This window comes from Trachinotus anak, unplaced genomic scaffold (assembly GCF_046630095.1).
Source record: "Trachinotus anak isolate AG129_WGS33_773 ecotype Australia unplaced genomic scaffold, CSIRO_AGI_Tana_v1 ptg000026l, whole genome shotgun sequence".
Lineage (NCBI taxonomy): Eukaryota > Metazoa > Chordata > Actinopteri > Carangiformes > Carangidae > Trachinotus > Trachinotus anak.
In genome coordinates, this window is record NW_027273877.1 from 4,388,822 (window position 1) to 4,411,581 (window position 22,760).

The following is a 22,760-nucleotide window of genomic DNA, read 5'->3' on the forward strand; positions in this document are numbered from 1 at the left end:
TCTTCTTTCTGCCAAAAGCAAGCTCAGGCTTGTCGCGGTCTCAATGACATCATAGAGCGGTCTGCAGCATCGCAGCTTAAGAGGAAGGAGATGGGTGAATGTGGGGCAGAGACATAACACACGAGACACATAGGGGGACGACGTGTCAAGGGTGAGGTGCAGTACGTGCATCTCAGGATGCAGGACGCTGGACCAGGACTTGTGTCACGTATCACTGCCTGGGTCAATCCTGATATCACGGATAATGAACACTTTTTATGCAAAGCAGTGATAACATCCTCAGTATATATTATAGAGTATAGATCAACCAATCTGTTCATAATTAATAATAACGGCAGTTTTCAATTCCTAGAAAAATTAAGATGAAAAAATTGCAACACTAACAATGCCTCATATCTGCCTGTATGTGTAAGATAAGAGCTGGATCAACTGTATCAACATATTATTTCCTTACTCTTATTTTGTAATTTTGTAATGTTTTGTTGTAGTAGGAGAGCTGGTTTTTCAGATTGCAGACATACTTTTACATCTTTTTCTGTTAAGGTTTTATTTTGTAGATAACTTGGAAAATTCAATACAGAGAACTATTTTTTTAAGAAAGAAAATAGTGAAAAACTGCTTGTTCTGTCTGATAACAGTCCAAAATATTGAAATATTCCATTTACAATGACATACTTTTTTTTTTTTAAACCAAAATGGTTGTTGATTCATTTTTGATTGTTAGTCCACCAACAATTTTCCAACTAAACATTTCTGCACTATGTCAAATAGAAATATCTATTTAGGCAGGGGCTGCAACTAACCATTATTCTCTTTATTAGTTAATCTGCCAGCTATTTTCTCAATCAATCGATTAATCGTTTGCTTGGAAAATAGCAAAACATGTCCGAGACTTCCTAAAACCCATGTTGACATCTTGCAATAGCTTGACTTGTCACAACCCAAAAATACTTTGTTTATGATTACATAAGACAAGGAAAACAGGAAGTCGTCACAGATAAGAAGCCGGAACTGGAGAATGACTTTAAAGATTATTCAATTAACAGAATAGTTGCTGATTAATTTTCTATCTGATATATTTATTGTTTCAGCTATAATTTAAGCTTCTGGCATGAGGTCAAATTATTGGTGACATGAATCACAACAAAAGTTGATTGAATCACAACAAAAGTTGAAGTTCACTTTAAAACAGGCAGTGCTGCTTTGAGTGAACCCAACACACAGGAGTTTACTTTGAGTCATGTAACTTGACCTGCAGGTGCAACAACCACTGCTTTGCATCCTTTAAAAAAAAAAAAAAAAAGCACTGCTAGTGTCTGCTTCAGTGCATCCACCAGCATCTGATTACACTCAGGTTAGACGACAAAGCTTTCAGGACTTTAACAATATAACAACACCATTTCGCATTTTCTATGAGAAAAATACTCCAGGCTGCGTCGGAGAGTGCACCGCAAATGCTCTTAGACAGGTGCACTCTCCTCATCCTGCGAGGAGGCAGATCCAAACGGCGCGGGTCACACACACGCTACCAACGTGGAGGCCCCGGCAGCTCCGTATCCAAGACAACAGATTTCGAGAATATGTGATGAAGTCACTCCAGTGAATTTCAATATTTTATCAGCCTAGCCGGAGGCACGCAGAAAATAACCCCAACAACAACATGAGAGAACGTGTGAAGCCTGTGAAGGTTTAGGACAAGAGAGAGATGTGCTGGGTCAAAGTAAAGATGAAACTTAGTTGTTTTTTCGTTTTTTTTTTGTCCTCCTACAGCAACAGGCTGGCTGAGCTGACTGCACCTACCTGCTTAGTGCTGCTCTGTGAAATCATACAACTCTACAGAGCAGCATAGGGAGTAAATTATGAATCATCCTTTTACTATTTTCATTATTTTTTAAGGGGAAAATCCAAATTGTTCTCTGTGGTATAAAATGAACCATTTAAGCTCCCCCATTATGAAATCAGATAATGCATTATGCATATATTACTTCAGACTCATTTCTCCTTCAGATTACCTCATCTTCCATCTGCCCCTTTCATTTCTATACTCTCACCTCCCTCTGTGCTGCTTCATCTCTGCTCCTTCCTCTTCCTCTTTCCCTATGATTTGTATCTCCATTTTCACTGGAGATAGAGGAAGCTGCTGTAAATACAGAACAGGACTTGGTGATGTTTTGATTGTGCTCTAACACAAGAGACAATACTTGCAGCAGTTGGGGATTCAGAGACGAAAACCCATTTTCTCAATATTTTCAATGCCCAAGAGGCAGCTCAAAAAAAAAAAAAAAAAAAGCTCTGATTTGTTTTGGGACTGTTTAACTGTGTCAGGAACTTGCAGCGAACGCATCACCGAGATGCACAGTAGCTTGCTCTGCTGTGTATTTTTGGAAGCCGTTCCTCTTGAGACATCCAACAACAGTTTCACATAAGCTCACAAACAGAGCGTCTACGTTCAGGGCGCTGGATTCCCATTCAACAAAATGGCACTGTGAGATAAGTGCATAAACTGAACAAACGGGCCAGCATGGACTAAACTCAAGACTTCTAGAAACCTATAAACTATCAATTGCATAAAGCATGTTTTACTTTTGCTGCTGCAAAAGAGCAGTTTGAAGTGAGGTCATTTCAAAAACAATTAAATTATAATTGGACGGCAACTGGACACATCCAAGGAAGAACACCTATGCATGCAAAGTCGCACAGGATGTGGTTAATAGTGAAATCACGTAGGTGCACTCACACAGGCTTTGGTTTATAGAAGCTCATGCATGCACACACACAAACACACGTCCAAACAAACACACACAGACACACACAGACCAACCTGTTGGGATGTGGTTGAGCGCCGATGTCTTCAGAACCTCCAGCGGCTGCTCCTTTCCCAGGATCCCCTCTGTGGGAGAGAGAGAACACTCCGCTTCAAATATGGTCCGCAACATTGAGACAGGCTTCCAGCAACAAACCTGCTAACCAGGCAGTTAAGTCCAAGAAGAGCGGGCTTCAGGTCATCTGCACGGCGGCGAGTGCATGCCGCGGCGCCGCTACTGCCACCTGAGCGACCGCCTGATCCATGGCTGTGATTTTTTTGCGGAGACGCTTGGCTGCGGAGGTGCTCTAACATACGCTGGAGATCGGAGGGATGCCGAGGGAGCAGCCTTCATCGGCTCGTGTGTGCTTGTGTGTGAGTTCAGTGTGCGAGAGGAGGGATGTTGGGGCTCGACTGATACTGCCTGTGCTCAGCATAGCAAATGTGGCTGGCAGCAGTGGCAGAGAGGGATGGTGGGGTGGTGGTGGGGGGGTTAGCGGAGAGAGGAGGAGAGGGAGGGAGAGAGGTAAAAATAGCTCACCCTTTTGTGTATAACAGCACATGCGGAGCACGCACACACACACAACGCGCACGCACATGCAGACACAAAGACACAGTGGTGTTGCTGCGCTCCTCTCCTGTGTGTGTGTGTGTGTGTGTATGTATGCATGCGTGTCCGTGGGTGTGTGTGTGCAAGTGTGTAGGCTGTAATTATAGTGGCAACATGAAAAGGCTTTTGTAGCTGCCGAGCCCTGGGAAGACATGGCTATAAAAAGCAGAGCGACAGAGAGGGTTGGTGGAGGAGGAGGAGGAGGAGGAGGAGGAGGAAGAGGAGGAGGAGGAGGAGGACGTATCGGGGGAGAGGGGGAAGACAGAGGTAAGGAGGGGAGAGAGAGGAGGAGGAGGAGGAGGAGGAGGCGGCGATGGAAAGATGGAGGAAAAAACAACGAAACGGCGAAAAAAAAGGGAGGAGGAATTGACATGCATCGCGACTGCACACAAATCTGAGACTACTGACACACACATTCTCGATATATGAATGTATTTTTAGTACCCATAAGCACCTGAGCCATATATATTCTGTGCACAAGGCTTAAAGACATCTGAAGCACACAAACACGCAATTATTCCTTTGGATGGGAGATAAAAACCCATGTAAAATCCCTTTGGAGGAATAAAAGAGACGAAAACAGTAGAGCGTCTCACTGTGCGTGATCTATTTCTGGAATTCTCCCTGGACCAGACTGGCAAAGGCACACACACACACTTAATTAGCCATGAAGCTGGAGGATGCATCACACGCTGATTATGTGTGTGTGTATTCGTCTCACACTACCTTGCATGAATGGCTGCGCCCCCGATGCACCAGTCTCTGTGAGGACTTGGGTGTGGACTCGTCACGTTTGGTCCTGTTCAAACGAATCTCAACACACACAGGTTTATTTGCCTAAATCCTCTCACCAGCGGCTGCCAGATATCGCTGCCTGCCTGGCGTTTTGTGATTTTAAAAAACAAACCTCAAAACAGGTGCCATTCAAATTCGGATTCAAACTTTTGCAAGGCACGGGGAGGGGGGGTGCACAGGTCAAATCTGCGGTCTCACATACGTACGCGGCGTCAGGCTTTATGTAAAAGGTGAGGAAATACTGCAAACACAGACAGGTGGTCACACCGCCTCACACGTCCCTGTCTCTCCAAAACAAACAGATCCACATCAATGATAGTTGATATCTCTTGATGAGCCTATTCAAATGGCACACACGCTGCTGCATTTTGCAATGGAAATGAGGTGCATCTGTGTGTGATGACACCTGTGGCTTGGAGTAATTCTACGCCTGTTTTTGCACAAATCGCTGGTAGCAGCTTTACATCTGGGACTTAAGTGTGGGCTATTAGGGGATGGACGGACGTCTTTATCTGTGGTTAGTTACACAAAGTGCGTACGCTTTCAGTCCAAACCGCACCGGTGATACCTGAGACGCTCGTGGAGGGAGCACAGGTGTACACGACTGAGACGGACAGCATCGTAATGAAGCAACAAACCACATACACAAGCACCACACACTTGCAGAGGAGAAGTGCCCTATACCTTGGCAACAGGGTCCATCAATCTTGAATGTAGCCTAGTTACCCAGCAGCCCCCTCCTCCCTCCAGCTCCCTCTTCCCTCCCTCCCCTTCTTTCTCTCTTTCTCTCCATCCTCCTCTCTTCTCGGTCCCACTGGGCACGCATTGGGAGACGGAGAGCTATAAATAGCTTCGGCTAGCCTCAGGCAGAGAGTCAGTCAACTCAAGCTAATGCAGCTACCGCTCGTCAAAAACATGCATGTTGTGATCGGTGCTGTAAATGGGGGAAGGATGCAGGAGTAATGAGCTAAAGAAATGACAGAGAGCTCTGTCCGCTGCATTGCTAAATGTAGTTTTGTGAAAGCACAGAGGGACAGGCGAGCTTGACCCTGGAGTGCACACTGTATGTTGACAGAGGCCTTTGTTATGTTGGAGAATGAGAATGAGATGTCTGTCTGTGCTACTGTGGCGTTGACAAAGAGAGACAGTGACAGAGAAACAGAGGAAGGATGCTCCAGCCTCATTACATTCAGTGCACTTCCGTTCTGGCTGCTTCGTCCAGGGTGACTCCAGTGAGCAAGGTGATCCAGACAGGAACAATACGATTAATCAAACACGCCTCTCCTTGAAGAGCCTTTTCCTCTGGGTCGCAAATTTGCTTCCCGAGGGCACCGGTTGACGTCATGGCGACTGATAACAGAGAATGGGTGACCCCTGTGTGGGCCGCCACCAGTTTGCATCCCACGAACAGTTGGGAAACAACCATCTGACCCTCATTTCATGCTTGTAGACTCGTAGAAACACAGCGGTAATGTAATTTGGCGTGGTGTCTTTGTGCTTCTTTGTGCTTCTTGGTGAATGCAGTCATTTGATATAAAATCACAAATTAGTTGGGAATTGGTAATTAGACTGTGGGTGTCTGTTGCATGTCCAAAACTTATTTAAGTCATGAGGTCAGCAGACCAGTGGAAAACTGCAGAGAGGTTGGAGCTAGAAATGTGTTCACTAAGTCACAAAAACTAAGATGCATGGGAATAAACTTCAGAATTTAAGTGTTGGTGATGGTAATGTCTGTGTTATATCTGCAGCTCAGATTTATGAATTTAATATGACTGTGACTGTTGGATAAGGTCTCTCTGTGATTTGTTAGCTCATTCAAAATTTAAGGAGTGCAAGTTTAGAACTACTGTTCAAAAAGCAGCAAATTTATGGGCGTAAGCTGCAGCTTGATTAAGAGAAGACAGTCAAAGCAAACTGGAAGTGGATGAAACCTACAGAGACCCTGACACCTTTAATTTGTTTGATGGGACTTGAACAAGTTTGTGGAAACTAAACACCCTCTACTATACTGATTCCTTTTGTCCCTGATTAAAGAACACAATTTTATTTATATAAGACAGACCAGTGAAGCTGAATTACAACTTTAACAATGAGACTTCTGAATGGTGTGTTCTTGCCGTTTAAATAAACTAAATCTTTTGATAAGATTTCAGTGCACAACATGACGGATGCTGGTAGTGACCATGCAACATTATTAAACTATGCCAGAAAACTATGTAAAGGCTGTTGCAACACTTTCTTGCAGCCATATTGGAAGTCCAAAGCTATTGAAGACCAAGTTCATAGAAATGCATTCTGGGCATACAAGTAGATCTGTGAGGGATGCTTCCCTGACCTTTTCCCAGTGCATTCTGGGATAAATTGTCACCCTGTGTAGCAAAAATATAGGAAATACACAGATGCATGAATTATTGACCTGACCTGCATGTGGCACTTTTCATGTACGCTCTCTCTTTATCCAAAGAGGTTTCATATATTTTTATTTTTATTATTTCCACACAGTCCATTCTTAATGGACATCCATGATGGTGCTACACTTGGTTGCTAGGAGATTTGTGATGCAACTGTAAAGCCTTGGTTGCTGGGCCTAATGCCTTACAACAACAAACACCCACAATATGTGAGATGACAATTGCTCTGCAGCTACTATGCATACAGAGTAACAGGTGCACCGTTTAATACTTGTTATATTCTTCTTCACTTTTTCAAGCGTTCGTATGTTTCAAGTCCCAGCACAGATCATACTTTGATCCACTTGCATAACGGTTGATGCCCAAGCCAAACATCCGTGCTTCTTGTCAAGCCCTGTGGAGTGCCATGTCAAAAGGCACAAGGATAGGGCTCTGAGGCAGCAGTGTAAACCGTAATTGCCACTGACAGCTCGTTGGCAGAACACAGTGTATCCAGTTTCTCAGCTGGGACGGCACAAAAGACACAGGGACAAAAGATGCGTCCCATTCCTTTCATTAGCTTATGTTCCCTCTTTGCTGTCTCTGTCCTACTACCAATTAAAACAGTTTTCCTAGCATACCAGGACATCCACCCAGCACGAAAGCCATGATTAGGTGTTTGTTTTTCGAGGGGGGTGGGTGCAGTGAGACGAGGTGGGTGCTGCACCCTATTTGCACAAGGACAAAGCAGAGCTCACGCATGTGGGGTGTCAGACGTTGCACAAGAGACCCCTGGTTTTGTTCTGGGATGGATTGTTGGTCATGTTCGGCCAAGTTGGTGGCACATGGGTGGTCAGAACTGACGAACTGCCTGGCTGGCAGGAAACTCATCGCTGTTCACCGGGTTCGGCAAAGGGAGGGAGGGTGCGGCACTGTGGGAACACGCCGCTCAAGTGCATTTTGCAATCTGCCACAATTTCGTAATGTGGTTGTGTAGCATAGAAACAACATGTCAGCACAAGTGGACAGCAGGCAAACGTGACAGTACGGCTTGAAAATTACCCTTGATGAGGCTCATGCTCGTATCACAATGACCGCCGCACAAAAGAGGCAGCAGTTGTGTCATGCACGCACTCGTCCCGCGCTCCATTTTTAGCTGCACAACACATGGCGACAAGCCGCTCAATCGTAGAGAGGAGAATCAACACGGGAGACCAAAAATAATGATTGTTTGTTCGCCATGAATGCACGTGCACATATCTTGTGTGTGTGCATTCTAAAAATAGACTCAGGGATAAGCCGGGCCCTCTTTATTGCAGTGAAAGCTTTTAACCCCTTCACCCCTGGATTTAAGCAGCCTGATGTGTGATTGCATGCATTTGGAGAGGAGGATGAAAAGGGGTCGCTGAATGGGTCTAGAATTGAAAGTAGGATGAGAGAAATGTAGATTTAATGCACGAACCACCTATACACTTTGGCCTCATATTCACATCTCTATATACAACCACTGCAGAGAGGCTTTTACTTTTATTTTACTTTATTCTAAACTTTTGAAAAGATGACTGATTAGGAAGCTTCGTTTTTCACAGTATATCTGGCATGTGCAACACAACAACACCGCCTTACTGTGGCAGCTCTATTGGACCAGTTATGAATTACGTGTCTTGCTCAAGGGCACCTCAGTTTCCTCACTTACTCTTACTGGGGAAAGGGAATGTGCTCCTCATTCACCAGCCAGTGATCTTCCTGTCCCAGGTCTGTTCCTTAAATCTCTTCGCCACTGCTGCCCTGTTAATGGTATCTGGCAGGTGTAATAAAAAGTAAATCCATAATATAGACTTATAGCCATCCAGAGATCTGTGTGTGTACTGTGCTGCAATGTTTATCAAAGATAGGCTTCAGACCCAGAGATGGTCCACATGAGGCAAAAATGGGCCATCAAATTATTCTGGGGAGATTAGCATCCAAAGCTGCTGGTTGGCAAAAATGACAATTCAAAATCCTAAAGAGAAAAAAAAATACATCCCTGAGAGAAAATGTTTTTCAGTCTCTACCATTTATTATAAAAGTAAATACAAGCAGCAGGGTAATAGTGCGGGAGCCTGAGTTTTATTAGAACTTGCCCTAATAAACCTACAAGATTAGATTTTCATCACGACAACAATTACCTTTAAAGTATGAGAACCCGGAGAGAGAAAGCTAGACACTGCCTATGGGATTTTTTTTTAATCAACACTTTAGATAGGACAGTGACAACAGGCGGGCACAACACAGCAGGAGCAGAGAATTCAATCCAAGACCATCAGGGTGCGAGCGTTTAACACTATGACACCTACAGTATGAGACACAACTCTTAAAGGTGTCATCAGTTAAAAACTGTGTCTATTTGTCAGTAAATGCATGCTGCTACTGTGCAGTACGTTCTCAGTCCCTTATGTCAATTTTCCCACAACAGCAAGGGAAGCAACCTAACATCAGGGAACATACACGTGTGTCACTACCCTGTCTTTAGTACTGTTTACGTCAGCGGCAGTCCCTTGACATCCCTGCCAAAACTCTGTACTGATCAGACATTAAAAGTGAAGTCACAATTACACACACAGACAATAATCAGTAGTCATACCATACCATACAGACATGAGAGTGGTATTATTCTGGGTTATTATTTCTTATATTGTATATTTTGTTTCAGGGTGTCCTTGAAAAAGAGCGCTTGTTCTCAATGGCTTTCCCTGTATAAATAAAGGTTTGAATTGAACTGAATAGGTCTGTGAAACATGAAGACATGAGTTAAGACCAGAATTTAATTTTTGACATGTTTTACCACTTAAGTTTGCCATGACTTATAGCCAAGAAGTTGCCAAACAGCGAAATCAAAGGCTACGTTAAGATAGCGCTAGCGTTAGCTGGTGAGAAAGTCGCATCTAATAGATTTACTCAAATGGACAGAAAAGTTGAAAATACACATTATGTTTTCCTTCACCATGAAGATTGTGCAGAGGCAGCGTGGACTTAGGATCTATGTCCATGACAATTTTCTTTAGAGGCCAATAAACAAAATGCATATATTTGGCCTTTAGTCATATAGTAGCTATATGCACTTTAAAGCACATATTAGATAATTATCTGTCTGTTGCACGGCTGGCCACCCAACCTTATAACCTTTAACCATTCTTTGTCTAAACGTAGTTACTGCTCTCTGCCTTTGAACGGTTGTATACTCACTATTTGCATATGCACTGGTGCGAGTTTGTGTTTTCATATCTTACCGTCAAATCACTGACCAGGAAATAAACTCTTAAAAACATGTGGCCATACAAGCGTGAGTGTCAGCTCATACTCTATATTTTGTATTTGTATTTGTGCTAAGAAACCAAAACCAACAGAGTAAAGAAACTGCAGGTAATTAAAATATTATCATGGAGACTGTCAGGTGCACAAAAATAACTGTATTTCCTGCGTGCGTCAATCAAATCTTGACTAATACAAACAAAACTTGACACGTTTGAATAAGTCATAAATCTGTATATGCAGGTGATCTACAGGTGATGAAGGCATGAAATGTCTTATCTAATCTTGGGTTCAAGCTAAAATGATGGAAGATCCTGACCCAGCTCATTAGTGTTTATTTTACTTTATTTTATTTCCCTCACTGTTTTTGTTGTGCTTCAAAGCCATATAGAAGCTGTTGCGCTTGTAACCTAGATACTGCTGAGCCTTCGAGGAAAAGGAGCACTGTGTCAAGTTCACCAGTTCAGAGCCATAAAAGGTGCTCACACCCACACAGACACAGCAAAATAAAGCAGTAAAAATCTCATCTGAGTGCAGTTTATATCCTGCTGTAGACATGCTTTTGATTTGTGTTCGTGGAAGATGTTAATTTTTAAATTTTTTGCATATAATATTGTACAGTTCAAATCTCTCATTCACAAATAATCACTTACTATACCTGGCACTTACTTACCAACCACTTACTGGCCTCTGTGTGTGTGTGTGTGTATGACTCATGTGCAGACCCAGTTCTTGCTCCAGTGGTAAACACTGCAGACTTTCCTGGAAAGCCGGTGCACTTCTGACTAAGGCAGATAAAAAACAAATCCTTGGCAGCGAGTGGCATCACCTTCCCTCTTTAAGAAGACACTAACACCTCAGGACGCCGGATGCTCTTTTCAAACTTATCTGTTCATTTTCACTCACAGTTGCACCACACTCACAGCAGAGCATCTGACAGGAAGTGGGTCTCTGTGTGGTTCACAATAAAGAATCGTGTGCAATCAAGTTAAAAAAAATTTTTGATTAAAAGGAAATACAACATAAAAGTGCAACAGAGATTTGCCACGTCATGGGATATCACTTGAAGGGCGAACGGACAGAAGTAGCAATCAAGTCGTCAATGTAATCGATCTGAGGAGCAAATGCGTTCAAATTGTTGGTTGAGTTAACAATCATTGATGCTGGTTAATGAGACAGTGGTGTGTCCTGAACCACTGTGTGTGTGGCTCTAAAGTGTCTTAATAACACACTATAACAGCTTGAGTGGTCATCGTCACTGATTGTCCAAGTCTCTGAACTGTGGAAGAGATGGACGCCATTGTTGCCTTTTGATGATGGTGGTGGAGAGCGCTGTCTGACATGTCGCTCTGACATCTCCCAGAGGTTTTCACTTGAGTCGAGATCTGGTCAAAGCAGATGATTCAAACCATTTTCCTTTTTATTCAATCATTCGTGACTTGTGTCCCGTATGGAAGCGCCCGCATTCATTATGTTTCCACGCTTATTTCCTTAGATTCTCCTTAACATCCAGCCATCTGTATGTTATTAGCTTGCATTTGTTCTTGTCACTGTCCTTCTTTTTTGCTTGGATGTGGTCTAAACCCACACAAATGTGGTCTGCCGCAGTCTCCCTTTCTATCTGGATAGGCAGAAACCAAGAGTATCACAGGAACTGATAAGGGTCCTCAGCATGAGACAACAACCACAGAAGTGCCCCAGAAAATTATGAGAAAAAAGCTCAAGATGAACCAGCTCCCCCGGTCCTCTTGGGCAGGATACTAAACCCCAAAATTTCCTCTGATGACTGTCCCATCAATGTATGAGTGTGTGTGAATGTGGCCCATAGTGTAAAACGCTTTGAGTGTTCGACAAGAGAAGAAAAGAGCTATATGAGTGCAGTACTTTTACAAAAGATACTGACCAAACAAGAACGAACAAAAATTAAACTGGTGGTAACCAGAGAAACACAACAAATGTGTTATTTGGCTTCTAAGCTACCGTGATTTGAGCACTTAATATAAATTTCTGGGTTCTTCGACTGATCGTTAGCCTACAATTTTTGCTTATGATTTAAATCTGTTTATGCGCTGAAGCCTGCGTTAGTTTTTAACTCCATATTTGGCCTAACTGCTATCGACGAGTGCAAATCAGACGGAAACCACCCTGTTCAACCAAATATGGACGACATGTTAGCTCAATGCTAAGCACAAGCGTAAAACAAATGCCGTCGGCTAATATGCTAAAGCTTTCGGTACACAGAGTAATCACTCCTGTGCAAACACTCTGTCACGGCTCTTTGCAGAAACACCCGCAAAAAGACTAATGTGCAGGCCTTATCAGCCTGACCCCCTTTTGTTCTGGGAACCATAAACCCGACAAAGCATTTCACTTTTCTAGGAAGAGATTTATGGTAAATGATATTTAATCTAAAAATCCCACTGCTGCTGTAATAAAGAAAATGAGTAAGTCCTGGATCAAAAACACGCGTGCTGGTAAGCTCATTTACAGATTACAAAAATGGCACACAAGCAGGCAGGCACGCTCGCAAAACACCCGCCAGAGCTGCTGCATGAGGGTGAACACAGACACACACACTCTGGGAGATGATTGGAAATAAGTGCAAAGCAAGCTCAGAAAAAAAAAAAAAGTTGGCAGCTTTGAATTACACTGCAAATACAGAGTACAACAAAGCTGTGGATCTGAAAGTTTCATTGTTCACCCTGAGAACAAAGCCAATGTTGTCTAATTGCACTCAATGTAAAACAAATTCAATTTAACAGTGGCAGTAGCAGACGATCCTGATGCAACCTGAAGCCAATGGATCAATGTCTTCATATCTATTTCTGAAAAGGACAGTTATGAGAGAAAAATCAAACTGAGGCATTTCATAAAACAGAACAGATTCCTCACCCTGCACATTCTCACTTCCCCACCATCAACATTTCAGTGAAAAAAGAAGCCACAGGACGAGCCTGACAAGCGCCACAAGGCCAGAATGCTGCACATTCTTCACATTTCATGTCTTTAAATGCGTCTTGGCTGCCTGTTTCTGTCTCTCTCTGTGCGCCGACATCCAACAAGACTGTCTCTAAGCTGTCATTCAAACAAGAGAAGCAACACCTCAAATTGACGCCCACACTTGGCAGCGCTCTGAGGGCCGAGATTGTCTCCTCTGAAGGCTTTTCAGAGGCAAACAAGACAGTGAGAAACAGCAGCTGCAGGTATGAGTAGTCTCTCCCGGACTCACACGAAAAGATCACAGCTAGTCTTGTTTTGGTGAGAGGTGAGTTAACATGAGGGAGATCCTGGGTAGGCCCCTCCAGTGGGAAGCCAACTGTGGGGATGAGAGGCAGCAGAGAGCAGGGTGGGAATTTAAAAATGGCTAAATCTTGTTATATTTTGACAGGAGCTGGTTAGTTTATCTGCTGCCGGCTGCTGCAGCCAATGGGCAGAAAAGAATGAAGTTTCCTGCCTTGGCTGTGTTCAGACCTGGGCATTGATTCAATATCACTGTTCCAACACAATCGTATTGTGATAAAATAATGATAGAGGAACTGTTTTATTGCACAAAATTATAGAAAATAAAAGCAGTTATTGATCTGCCATTTTCGCACATGAAGTTCAGTTTACACTTTGAGGGAAATGTGGGGTCCAGTGCTGGATCCACACTAGAGACTAGAAGTCAGGATATTTCAATCTCTGCAGCTTCAATTTTAACCATTTCCTTGAGAGTCCCCTTCATAGAAGTGTAAGACTAATAAATTAAAACTTAATGATGTAAACTACTCCAACTTCAAGTCCATTCACAGCCATAATTTTAGATATCATAACTCTATCTTAGGACTTCTCAAAGCTTTCAAGACCCCCTTAATTAAAATACTTCTGTTTAATGAGCTCAGAAAGAAATTAGGGGATAACTGTGACCGTCTGCATGAACAGTTTGATATCATTTTTAAGACATTTCTAAAAACTGACAGCCCAGAAACAAATTAACAGCCTTGAATTTAAACATAATAAATATATCTCAAAACCTTTCAAAACCATGTGCACCCAAGAGAACTGTATGTAAATAAATACTAAATAAAATGTATTACTAAATGAGTTCAAAATCTGGATGTCTGGTTGAATTTTATTTTTGAGACATTTCTAAAAATATATAACCTGAAAATTAAATAGCAAATTAGCAAATTAGCTCAATTGGATATTTTATAGTATATATTATATATATTGTATATATTTATTCAAATTTCTCTGACTGGTTTTATTTTCTTTTATTCTTCTACACTCAAGACAAAGAATGGAAGTTTCCCAGAAAACTAAAAGAGCATCAACGCTTATTTTTGACTATTTAACATGTCACTGTGCGGATGTCAGCGTCAAAACTCATTTGCCAGCGTTGGCTGTGATGGAGCCGAGTGAATGTGTGGAGGAATTAGAAAGGGCTATCTAATGACTGCTGCTGAGCCGCACTAATCCAAGGTTGATCTAACAATATAATAGGCTTGGTAAAGTGAGCTGACACCACGGCAAGATGTCATCTCTGGGAGGTAGGTCTGCAGTAAACGGCATACACGTGTGCACCAGAGTCACATATATCCCCACCACCCACTTCAGTGTGTCAGTGATGGAGATGTTGGAGGGCTGAGGGCGCCGACTGAGGTTGCAGCCCGTTCATATCCCTTGGGACCCGGTGGTTAGCTCGGCTGTGGTATTTATAGTGCACACACTCCCAGGTGTACAAAGCAAACATGGTCGACACTGTCAGGTACCACAACGACCTAGACAGGAAGCTAACCTTTTCATCTGCTAGCTGCTTACCGAATTATTTATCAGCTCGCTAAAACAGGAGCCAAAGCTTCTAAACTGAGCTTGATTAGGTGTCAAAGAGGAAAGCAGACTCTCTTAATGAGTGGGTGTTGTGGGCTTTTTTTTTTTCCCCCCTCGCCCTCTGGAGCACTTTCATATTGAATCAGGCAAATTAACAGCCATAAGCCCAGATTAAAATGTTTTATTGCATTTTAGTGAGCAGCTATCTGTCTGTGTTCCTAATCAAAATCTTCATATATATCAGCGCGGCAGATGTAGCAGCACAGAGATTTCCCTTAATGTGACTGTACTGAGGAGCTAAATTCTCATTACTCCACACGACAGTTACCAACTCCATTGAAGATTCCCAGCATGCAGCAGTGATGGATCGCTGTTTCTTCGGTGCAGACGCCGAGAAGATGCTGCTAAAATTTCAGACTGTCTGCCTCTCTGTTGCTTTTAAAACCCTCCTTACAAGAAAATTGATTTTTTTTTTCAACTTAATCTCTTATATTTTTATCCTACACTGGTAGATGTGCACTGAAACTTTCACTTGGATCATTTTTGTGTCGACTTCCCACAAGCAGTTAGTTTCCCCCAGAATTTAAAACATCCTGGGATGCAAAAAATCTTCACTACAATTAGCTGCTTCTTAAATTAAGAAGACGAACTCCACCTTCCAAAAACATGAATGAACAACCCAAATGTAACCAAACAGTAGATTTAGACCTTTTTTTTCTAAACTGTGGATATCAGCTGGGTGCATCGGTCTAACCTTTGCTATTTGAGGTTACATAAGACTTTAAATGACGCCAAAAAACTATGATATTGTACCTTTATCCGAACTGTGTCTTTTTAATTTTCACTTGGTTCAAAACAAACATGTGTAATAGCAGTGACAAAGCTCTTACCTTGGTGGGTGTGTGATGTCATCGCTGACTGGTCAGTCAGGTACAGTCACGCAGTAGAGCGAGTGAGCACCCAGCTCAGTTTGTGTATTGCAGAGGAGATGTGTGTTTGTGTGTGTGTGTGTTTGTGTAAATGCAGATGTGATTTACAGGATTTATCCTGCCAAAACTCTGGATGTGGATGATGGGTGTGTGTGTGTGTGTGTGTGTGTGTGTGTGTGTGTGTGTGTGTGTGTGTGTGTTTTCAGGCTGATCCAACACTCAGGACGCTCCCTCAAGAATCCCTTAAGGCTGGAAACAGGAAGCAGACGTCCAGCAGCAGCCAATCCCCATGAGGCTTTTGATTTGGTTACTCCAATCAGAGCCGCAGCTCGATGTCTTGCACCAGTACCAACCTAACAGAGAGGAATAAAAAGCACCATATCATTATTTTTCTTGAAAGAATAACCTCTAGTTTCTTAAAGAATAATCTCTAGTTTCTTATGTGGTAATACCAGTTTTCATCTGATATTTGAAGGCTTTTATTTTTAATGGTTTCATTTCATAAAAAGAAGAATGTAGATTTTAAATTTGTGAAAAAGATATCAGGTTGTGTCACTGCCTGAGCTGAAGGATCAGAATCTGTATCAGGACAGAAAAGGCTGGATAGGTGTGTCCCTATTAATGTCTCGCACACACAGCTCGAGTTTCCATTTATAGTATTGATTTTTCAGTGACATTAATTTGGAGACAACTGTTGACTGAAGTCTTGGATTCCACTTACAGCACAGAGCCAACATGGCTTGGCCGTCTGTAATTGTTTGAAGAACTCTGGCAGTTTCAAGTCCATCAAAGAAATTACATTTCAGTTTTAAATGTGTAAAACCAAGCATTATACTTGATAAAATAGTTTTTCAATACAGACACAAAAATAGATTATTTAAATGGAAACTGTGTACCAAAATAAGAAACCACAGACTTTAAACATCATCCTATGAGATTAGACAGTAGAAAGTATCACTTAAAACTGAGTATTTATTTTCTTTAACATTTTTAAGGTGTATATTTATGTTTTTTTCTTTCTGGCCAATTATAGAATACCGCTTTTTAAAAACAGTAAAATACAGTTTCCACGCTTATCCAAGGCCACCATCGAAAACTAAACGCGACCTCAAGTTCGACCTCGTGCTTACACTGCATGAAGCTGTAAACCAATAGGGCAATAAATTGCTTGTTCCAGACATAGTTTCTTTTTGACTAGGGTGCTCCAAGATTAAGAAATAATATGGAAAAAGTAAGATGTATTACTTTCACTCTAGACATGGGTGGAAAAGTCCCATTAGTTTCATGAACATGAATTTGACACAACAGAAACCTCTGGTTCTTCTGTTTGTTTTAGGAACAGATGCTCTTTTCTTTGTTTTTGGAAGTAAGTGATTGGTCGATTTGTTGTTTCTGGAAATAAATGATTGTTCTTTTCTTTGTTTTCAGAGGATAGCCTGAATTCCTTGAGCCTGGAGCAGGAGTGTCAGATGTAATCACGGCTTGAGCCCAAAGCATCAAGTCGACTTTACCACCACAAATAGAAAGGGGTAAAACTGCCCGAGGACGAGGTGGGTGGATGGGTGGGGAGGGGGCGCGGCGTAGGCATGGGGGGTAGTGTGCTTGCTCACGCCCTTGTGTGTGTGTTGGCAGAGGTCTCAGAGGTCCTCAGTAGCAGGATGGATGCATGTGTGTGTGTGTGTGTGTGTGTGTGTGTGAGTGCGTGTGTGTGTGTGTGTGTGTGCGCGCATTTAGGGGGGTGGGTCTCAAGACAAGAGAGCCAGACAGTACAGCCGCAGGACAAATTGCCCTAAAAAAAGTCGGTCACTGCACAGTGCACGCACTCCTGCGCTTTGTGATGGAAAAGCAAGGCAAGGAGGGGCGGGTGGAGGTTATGAACGCGTGTGTAGCTGACACTCCAGGGGGGCTTCATGCAACACCATTCTCCCAGGGCATCTCATCTGTCTCAGGAGGGGTGAGTGTGTGTGTGTGGGGGGGGGGGGGGGGGGGGTCCTAGGCCATTGTCCCTAAAATGAGCTTGCTTGATGCAGGGTGACAGATCTGGGGAGACAAGCCCTGAAGCCCAAAGTGAAGAAATAATAAAAACACAGACTTGGAAAATAGGTTTAAACCAGAGTTACAGTGGAGAATAAAAAAAGATAGCTGTATTTCTCCACCCATGCATCAAGTAACATCCTATAAGCAAACAACTTGCATTAATTACAACACTGGCTGCTAAATGACTGTCTCAAAAAAGGTGGGTACACTCAGTTAGCCTCACCCTGCACTCCAGCCCAAACTCAAACTCCCAAACACACCTACCGACAAAAACAGAGCATGTCTGACTAATATTTGCTGCTGCAAAGCGTTTCGTGAGCTTAGCCACACTTTAAAGCGGCTCTAATATGCTGTTTTGATGTAGCTTTAACAGCTCCAACAACCCGTACGCCCCCATTCACAAAAAAAAAAAAGGATTGACGCATGCAGAGAATTACCACCGCCCATCCCGAACCATTCACACACACTCAAACACACACTTACGCAGGCCTGTACCTTCGTTTTACGCATTTTTCTCGTCTATAACACGTCTATACGGCTACAGGGACGTGTTGACAAAGTGTATGTTGCATTAAAGCCCAAGGCTCGGCTGTGCACTAAAAATAGCTCAGCAACAATCGGCATAATAAACATCGCCCGTCCATTCCCCCCCCCCCCGCACACTTCCCGCCCGCTACAGTGCAATAAACCGTCCGGAAAATCTTAGCTGCATGGTTTTAAGATGTGAAATCACTCCTACCAGATTTAGGCACGGCTCGGGTTTAACAGCAGCCGTGAAAAAACAACCGGGAAGCCGAAGTGGAAGCGGAGCGGAGTGAAAACTTCAGCCGGACATTGTTTTGATGAATCCTGTCTGTGCATCGCATCCCTGCCTGAATATCAACATCAAAGCGGCGCAGCTCGGCTACACATTCATCCCGAGAGGACTCGAACACACCAGCAGCTCACCTACGAGGGCCAGGAGCAGGCCAGCCGTCCCTGCATGTGTCCCACAGGGCTTTTATTTCTCTCCCATGTTAGACTGTGGGGTTTTTCTCAGCGCCAGGAGGTGTAAGGGGGGGGGGGAGCAAAAAAAAAAAATCATCTCCTGACAGATTCCGCCATACTGGATTTTTGTTACAGCCCCAGCAGCGTCACATGGAGCGCCCCTGCATTTACCAGAGGCGGGGTTAGCCCGATGAAAATGTGATGATCTACTAGCATGCAGCGGGATATGTGTGTGTGTGTGTGTGTGTGTGAAAGGTTGTGATTATGGCAGTGTCATTTATAAGGAAAAAAAGACTCTGGGCGTGGTCTGTATTGTCAGAAATATTACTGTAATATCCCAACATGCAGTTCCTGAGTCTAATGTTGTCAATACTTCATTTTTTAATAACTTTATCACACTTTATGGTGTTTTCAATCTCCTGTAATTGCTCTGTTATATCCATATAGTAGCATGTATGTCTGAGGTGCACAATAATAAATTTTTCCGGCATCATTATAGTGTTATTATAGTGCAACTACATAGCGAGTTTATAAAACATCTATCCTAATTTACTGGATTTTATCTCTTGTTTAAATCATGCCACATTATTCATATTATCCTGTATTTTGTGTTAATAGTGAGTTCATTACAACTTTTCCCCAACTTTTAGATCCCCATAACATAGTTACACATCATTTACAGATGGTCTGTGTGTGTCAGTGATGTGTTTGTTATAATCTTATCCTAATTTATGATGGGTTTATCTGCTGCATTGTCATTACATTGCCAGAATATTCCTGCAGTAGTCCAATAGATTATATATCTTATATTATGTACTCTAAAATTGATTTTTGTATCAGTTTCACCAAAAACACCTATATGATGTGTTAAATCTCCTGTCATGACAAAAGCTCCTGCAGTGATTTTATTGCAAATGTACTGCAATGTAAAACTGATATTAATCTATAGATGTGTATTTATAGAAGCCAGTGATAAGCCCAACAACAAAATAATTATGTTATTAACCAATAAAATAATGCACATTTCACATTACAGCATTTGTGATGTAATTATCAATGACTGAGAGCAGTTTGCTGCCTCAGATCTATAACCTTGCTAATCTTCCTTCCATTATTCAACATTTTCCATAACCAGTAATGGCAAAATGAAACAAACATTTTTATCCAATTCTCGCTCATTGCAACATGAAACGCCTTCCCCACTGCCTTCTCTAATCCAATATGCTTTTATTTCCATTACTTTATATTTGATTTTGCATCTCAGCAGCCACCCACAGGCAAAAGTGCAACAGCACTGCCTGGTTTAGCTGACTTGATTACTGGAATATGCTAACCAGTTTGTATATCAGCTACATCTGCATGAGGACACAGAGGTATTATTCACGAAGTGTAGTCAGACGACACAGCTCTACTATGAGTTAAGGCTGCTCTCTCTGGTTCCTCTCTTTCATACCCCCAGGCTCCTTTGACGGCTCAGTGAAGTTCACAGTGAAATTTAGGAAGGATTAGATTCTGGCCCTGGATGAACCAACACACCAAAGAGAGGAAGTTGTTGAAACATGACTGAGCTTCATCACTGCCCACATTTATGCCAGGGTGCCATTCAGCAAAGGGGGAAAAAAAAGCTTTGACAAACAATGAACACATAAAGTTCCTCCTCAGCATCATTTGAAATATTTTTGTTAGCTGAGAGGAAAATGTTACTTTCACTTTCTATCTATGTCAACCGTTTATTCAAGACAGTCACCTTTTAGTCATTACTTTAAATTCCTGCTGCATGAAGGCAAATACCATCAGAGGTCAGAGTCCACCAGCAATTCCTCATCTTGCTCAAGGACGCCTCAGCAGGGCAGATGCTTTGCTGCTTTCATGAGCCCTGACCTTCTGTCTGTCACTGTCACCGCTGTCACTAACACCAAGAGACCTCTCTTTTAAAATGATTCTCAAATCGGTCCTAGCTTTGTGCTGCTTGCCGACAACTTGGATTTATTAATCGAGGTCGCTCCTCATTTAGAGTACAAGGGAAGCCGGCTGGGACAGCCGTATCCATAGCAACAGAGGATTATAATTTCTGTGGATGAGTTACGGAGCATCGGTTACGTAAGGCAGTCTGTCTTGGAGGCATCTGATGTTGTGCTTGAGTAAGCTCTTTAGGGCTAAAACCTCAGAGCTGTGTGACTGCAAACCGTCTTCCTCTGTGTTTGCTGTGTATAAATACAAACATTAAAAAAACACATCTGAGAGGGCATGGGCCCTTTAAATTCCTTCTGTTTACATCCATTCATTTTAAATAATTTAATGGGGGAATACCACTTCAAAAAACAGAATTCATGATGTTGTTTCTAGTGCTTATTTTGGTTTAGATTGTGAGGACCTGCCCTCAAAACTAATCATTTCTACCTTTAAAACTATTTCCTCCTTTAGCAAAAATGCTAAAGCTATGACAGTGACTAAATGCAAACTACCAAACCTGCACTGAAAACTTGTCAGAAAAGACAAAGGCTAATAGAACATAACATGTTAGCAACTTTTATGAACAGCAGAACTTTAAGCTATATGCTAACATCAGCATGCTAACATGCTCACAATGTCAATTACAGTATGCTACCATACTAATGTTACGTATAATGTTGAGCCTGTTAGCATGCTAACCGCAGTTCATTAGTACCAAACAGGAAGTACAGCTGAGGCTGATGGGAATTTTTTATTGAACAGAGTCAACATTTTTGACCAGATGAAAAGCTAAGGGATCAACAAACTTGTTGTAATTCATCCTGAGGGGAACAGGAAGAATATCTGTGCTGAATTCTGCACTGTACAAAATCAGCACTTATAAACCACAAATGTCAACCTCATGTTTATGCAAGAGAAAAGGTCAGTGGATCACCAAAGTTTTTAGGATTCATCCTATGAGTACAAGTAGTGTCTGCAGTAAATTTAATGCCAATCAATGCACTAGTTGTAGAGATATTTCAGTCTACAGTGGTGGACAGTGCTAATGTGGCTAAAAAATAAATAAATAAATAAAAACTAAACACTTTGTTGTTAATTGTTGCTGTTTCTTGGCAAATGTAACCAATAAAAAGTTATGAAATATGTTCTTAATGTGAAGACTTATGTTTCTATGATTCTTTGCAGATAAATTGCAAATTGATAAGCAACTTAAACAATTCTCTCATTATTTTCAGAAAGATTTTATCTACGTCACTGTTTCAGAGACTTTTTACTCGTGCTGTCAGGGAGCACAAATTGCTCTTGGACATCTGCATCTGTATTGTTTTCTCTAAGGGCTTTTGCTGACGCAGACATGCATAAAACACTCAAATGTGTGTATATGTGTGTGTGTGAGTGAGTGTGTCCAGAGCAGTGATGTCAAAGCAGGGATTAGATTGGCTTATATTGCCCGGAGCAGCACATTTGCAATTCAGTGAACATCACTCGGGTTTGCCAAATCGCTGATTATGTTAGTTTAACTATTCTGCATCCAGTGGAGTAGCCATCACCTCCTTCCACTTCAGGTTTATTGCCATTGTGAGTTTCATATAAGTCTTCTTATTTGGAGTATGATGCCTTTAAAAGCATCTGTGCCAAAGTACCTTACATGGCTCTGGCTAAAAACACGGATCCTGAGTAATGATGTTCCAAAAATACCCCATGTTTTTGGCCAGCGGCTGGAAGAGGAGCACAAATCAGGCTAGAAAGTCAACAGGCGAGCGTGTAGGGCCTGCGCAAACTACCGTTCTGCTACCACAGCAGACACATCACACACAGGCTGTGGACCAGACCACTTGCAATACACACAGAACTGGCTGTTAGTGGTTTCAGAAGGGAAGCTGTCGTCTCACCCAACACCGTCCCACATGAGTTAGATGCAGTGTGCAGACAAAGGAGGCAGACCTCAGCGTCATAAAGAGGCTTTGCTTTGCCACCAAGAAAGAAAACATGTCTAAACATCTCACAGTGCATTTGACAGCATGTGATGGAACCGTGCAGTAACAGCCTCCAAAATGAATCAATGGGATTATGTGAATTAAGCCCTTTTCTACAATGTTAGTTTGCGCTTATTTAGAAACGAGACATAAAACCTTTCCAGGGTGCCATGAAACTGT

The 22,760-nt window shown here is 42.3% G+C and overlaps 1 protein-coding gene across 5 annotated transcripts in view; it reads right to left on the reverse strand.

Annotated features, from left to right (window-relative positions):
* LOC139609369 (histone deacetylase 4-like) overlaps positions 1-22,760 on the reverse strand; it is a 63,176-nt gene that overhangs the window by 36,857 nt on the left and 3,559 nt on the right. The window contains exons 1-3 of one of the 5 annotated variants that reach the window (XM_071463802.1): positions 18,613-18,763; positions 15,589-15,980; positions 2,822-2,890 (exon numbers count right to left, since the gene is read on the reverse strand). In XM_071463802.1, the coding sequence (XP_071319903.1) occupies positions 2,822-2,890; positions 15,589-15,610 (91 nt within the window). In that variant the 5' untranslated portion in view covers positions 15,611-15,980; positions 18,613-18,763. Of the gene's footprint in view, positions 1-2,051; positions 2,136-2,821; positions 2,891-4,139; positions 4,924-15,588; positions 15,981-18,403; positions 18,764-22,760 lie in introns of those variants that run through there. The other 4 variants (XM_071463803.1, XM_071463801.1, XM_071463804.1 and 1 more) reach the window with 4 other exon arrangements.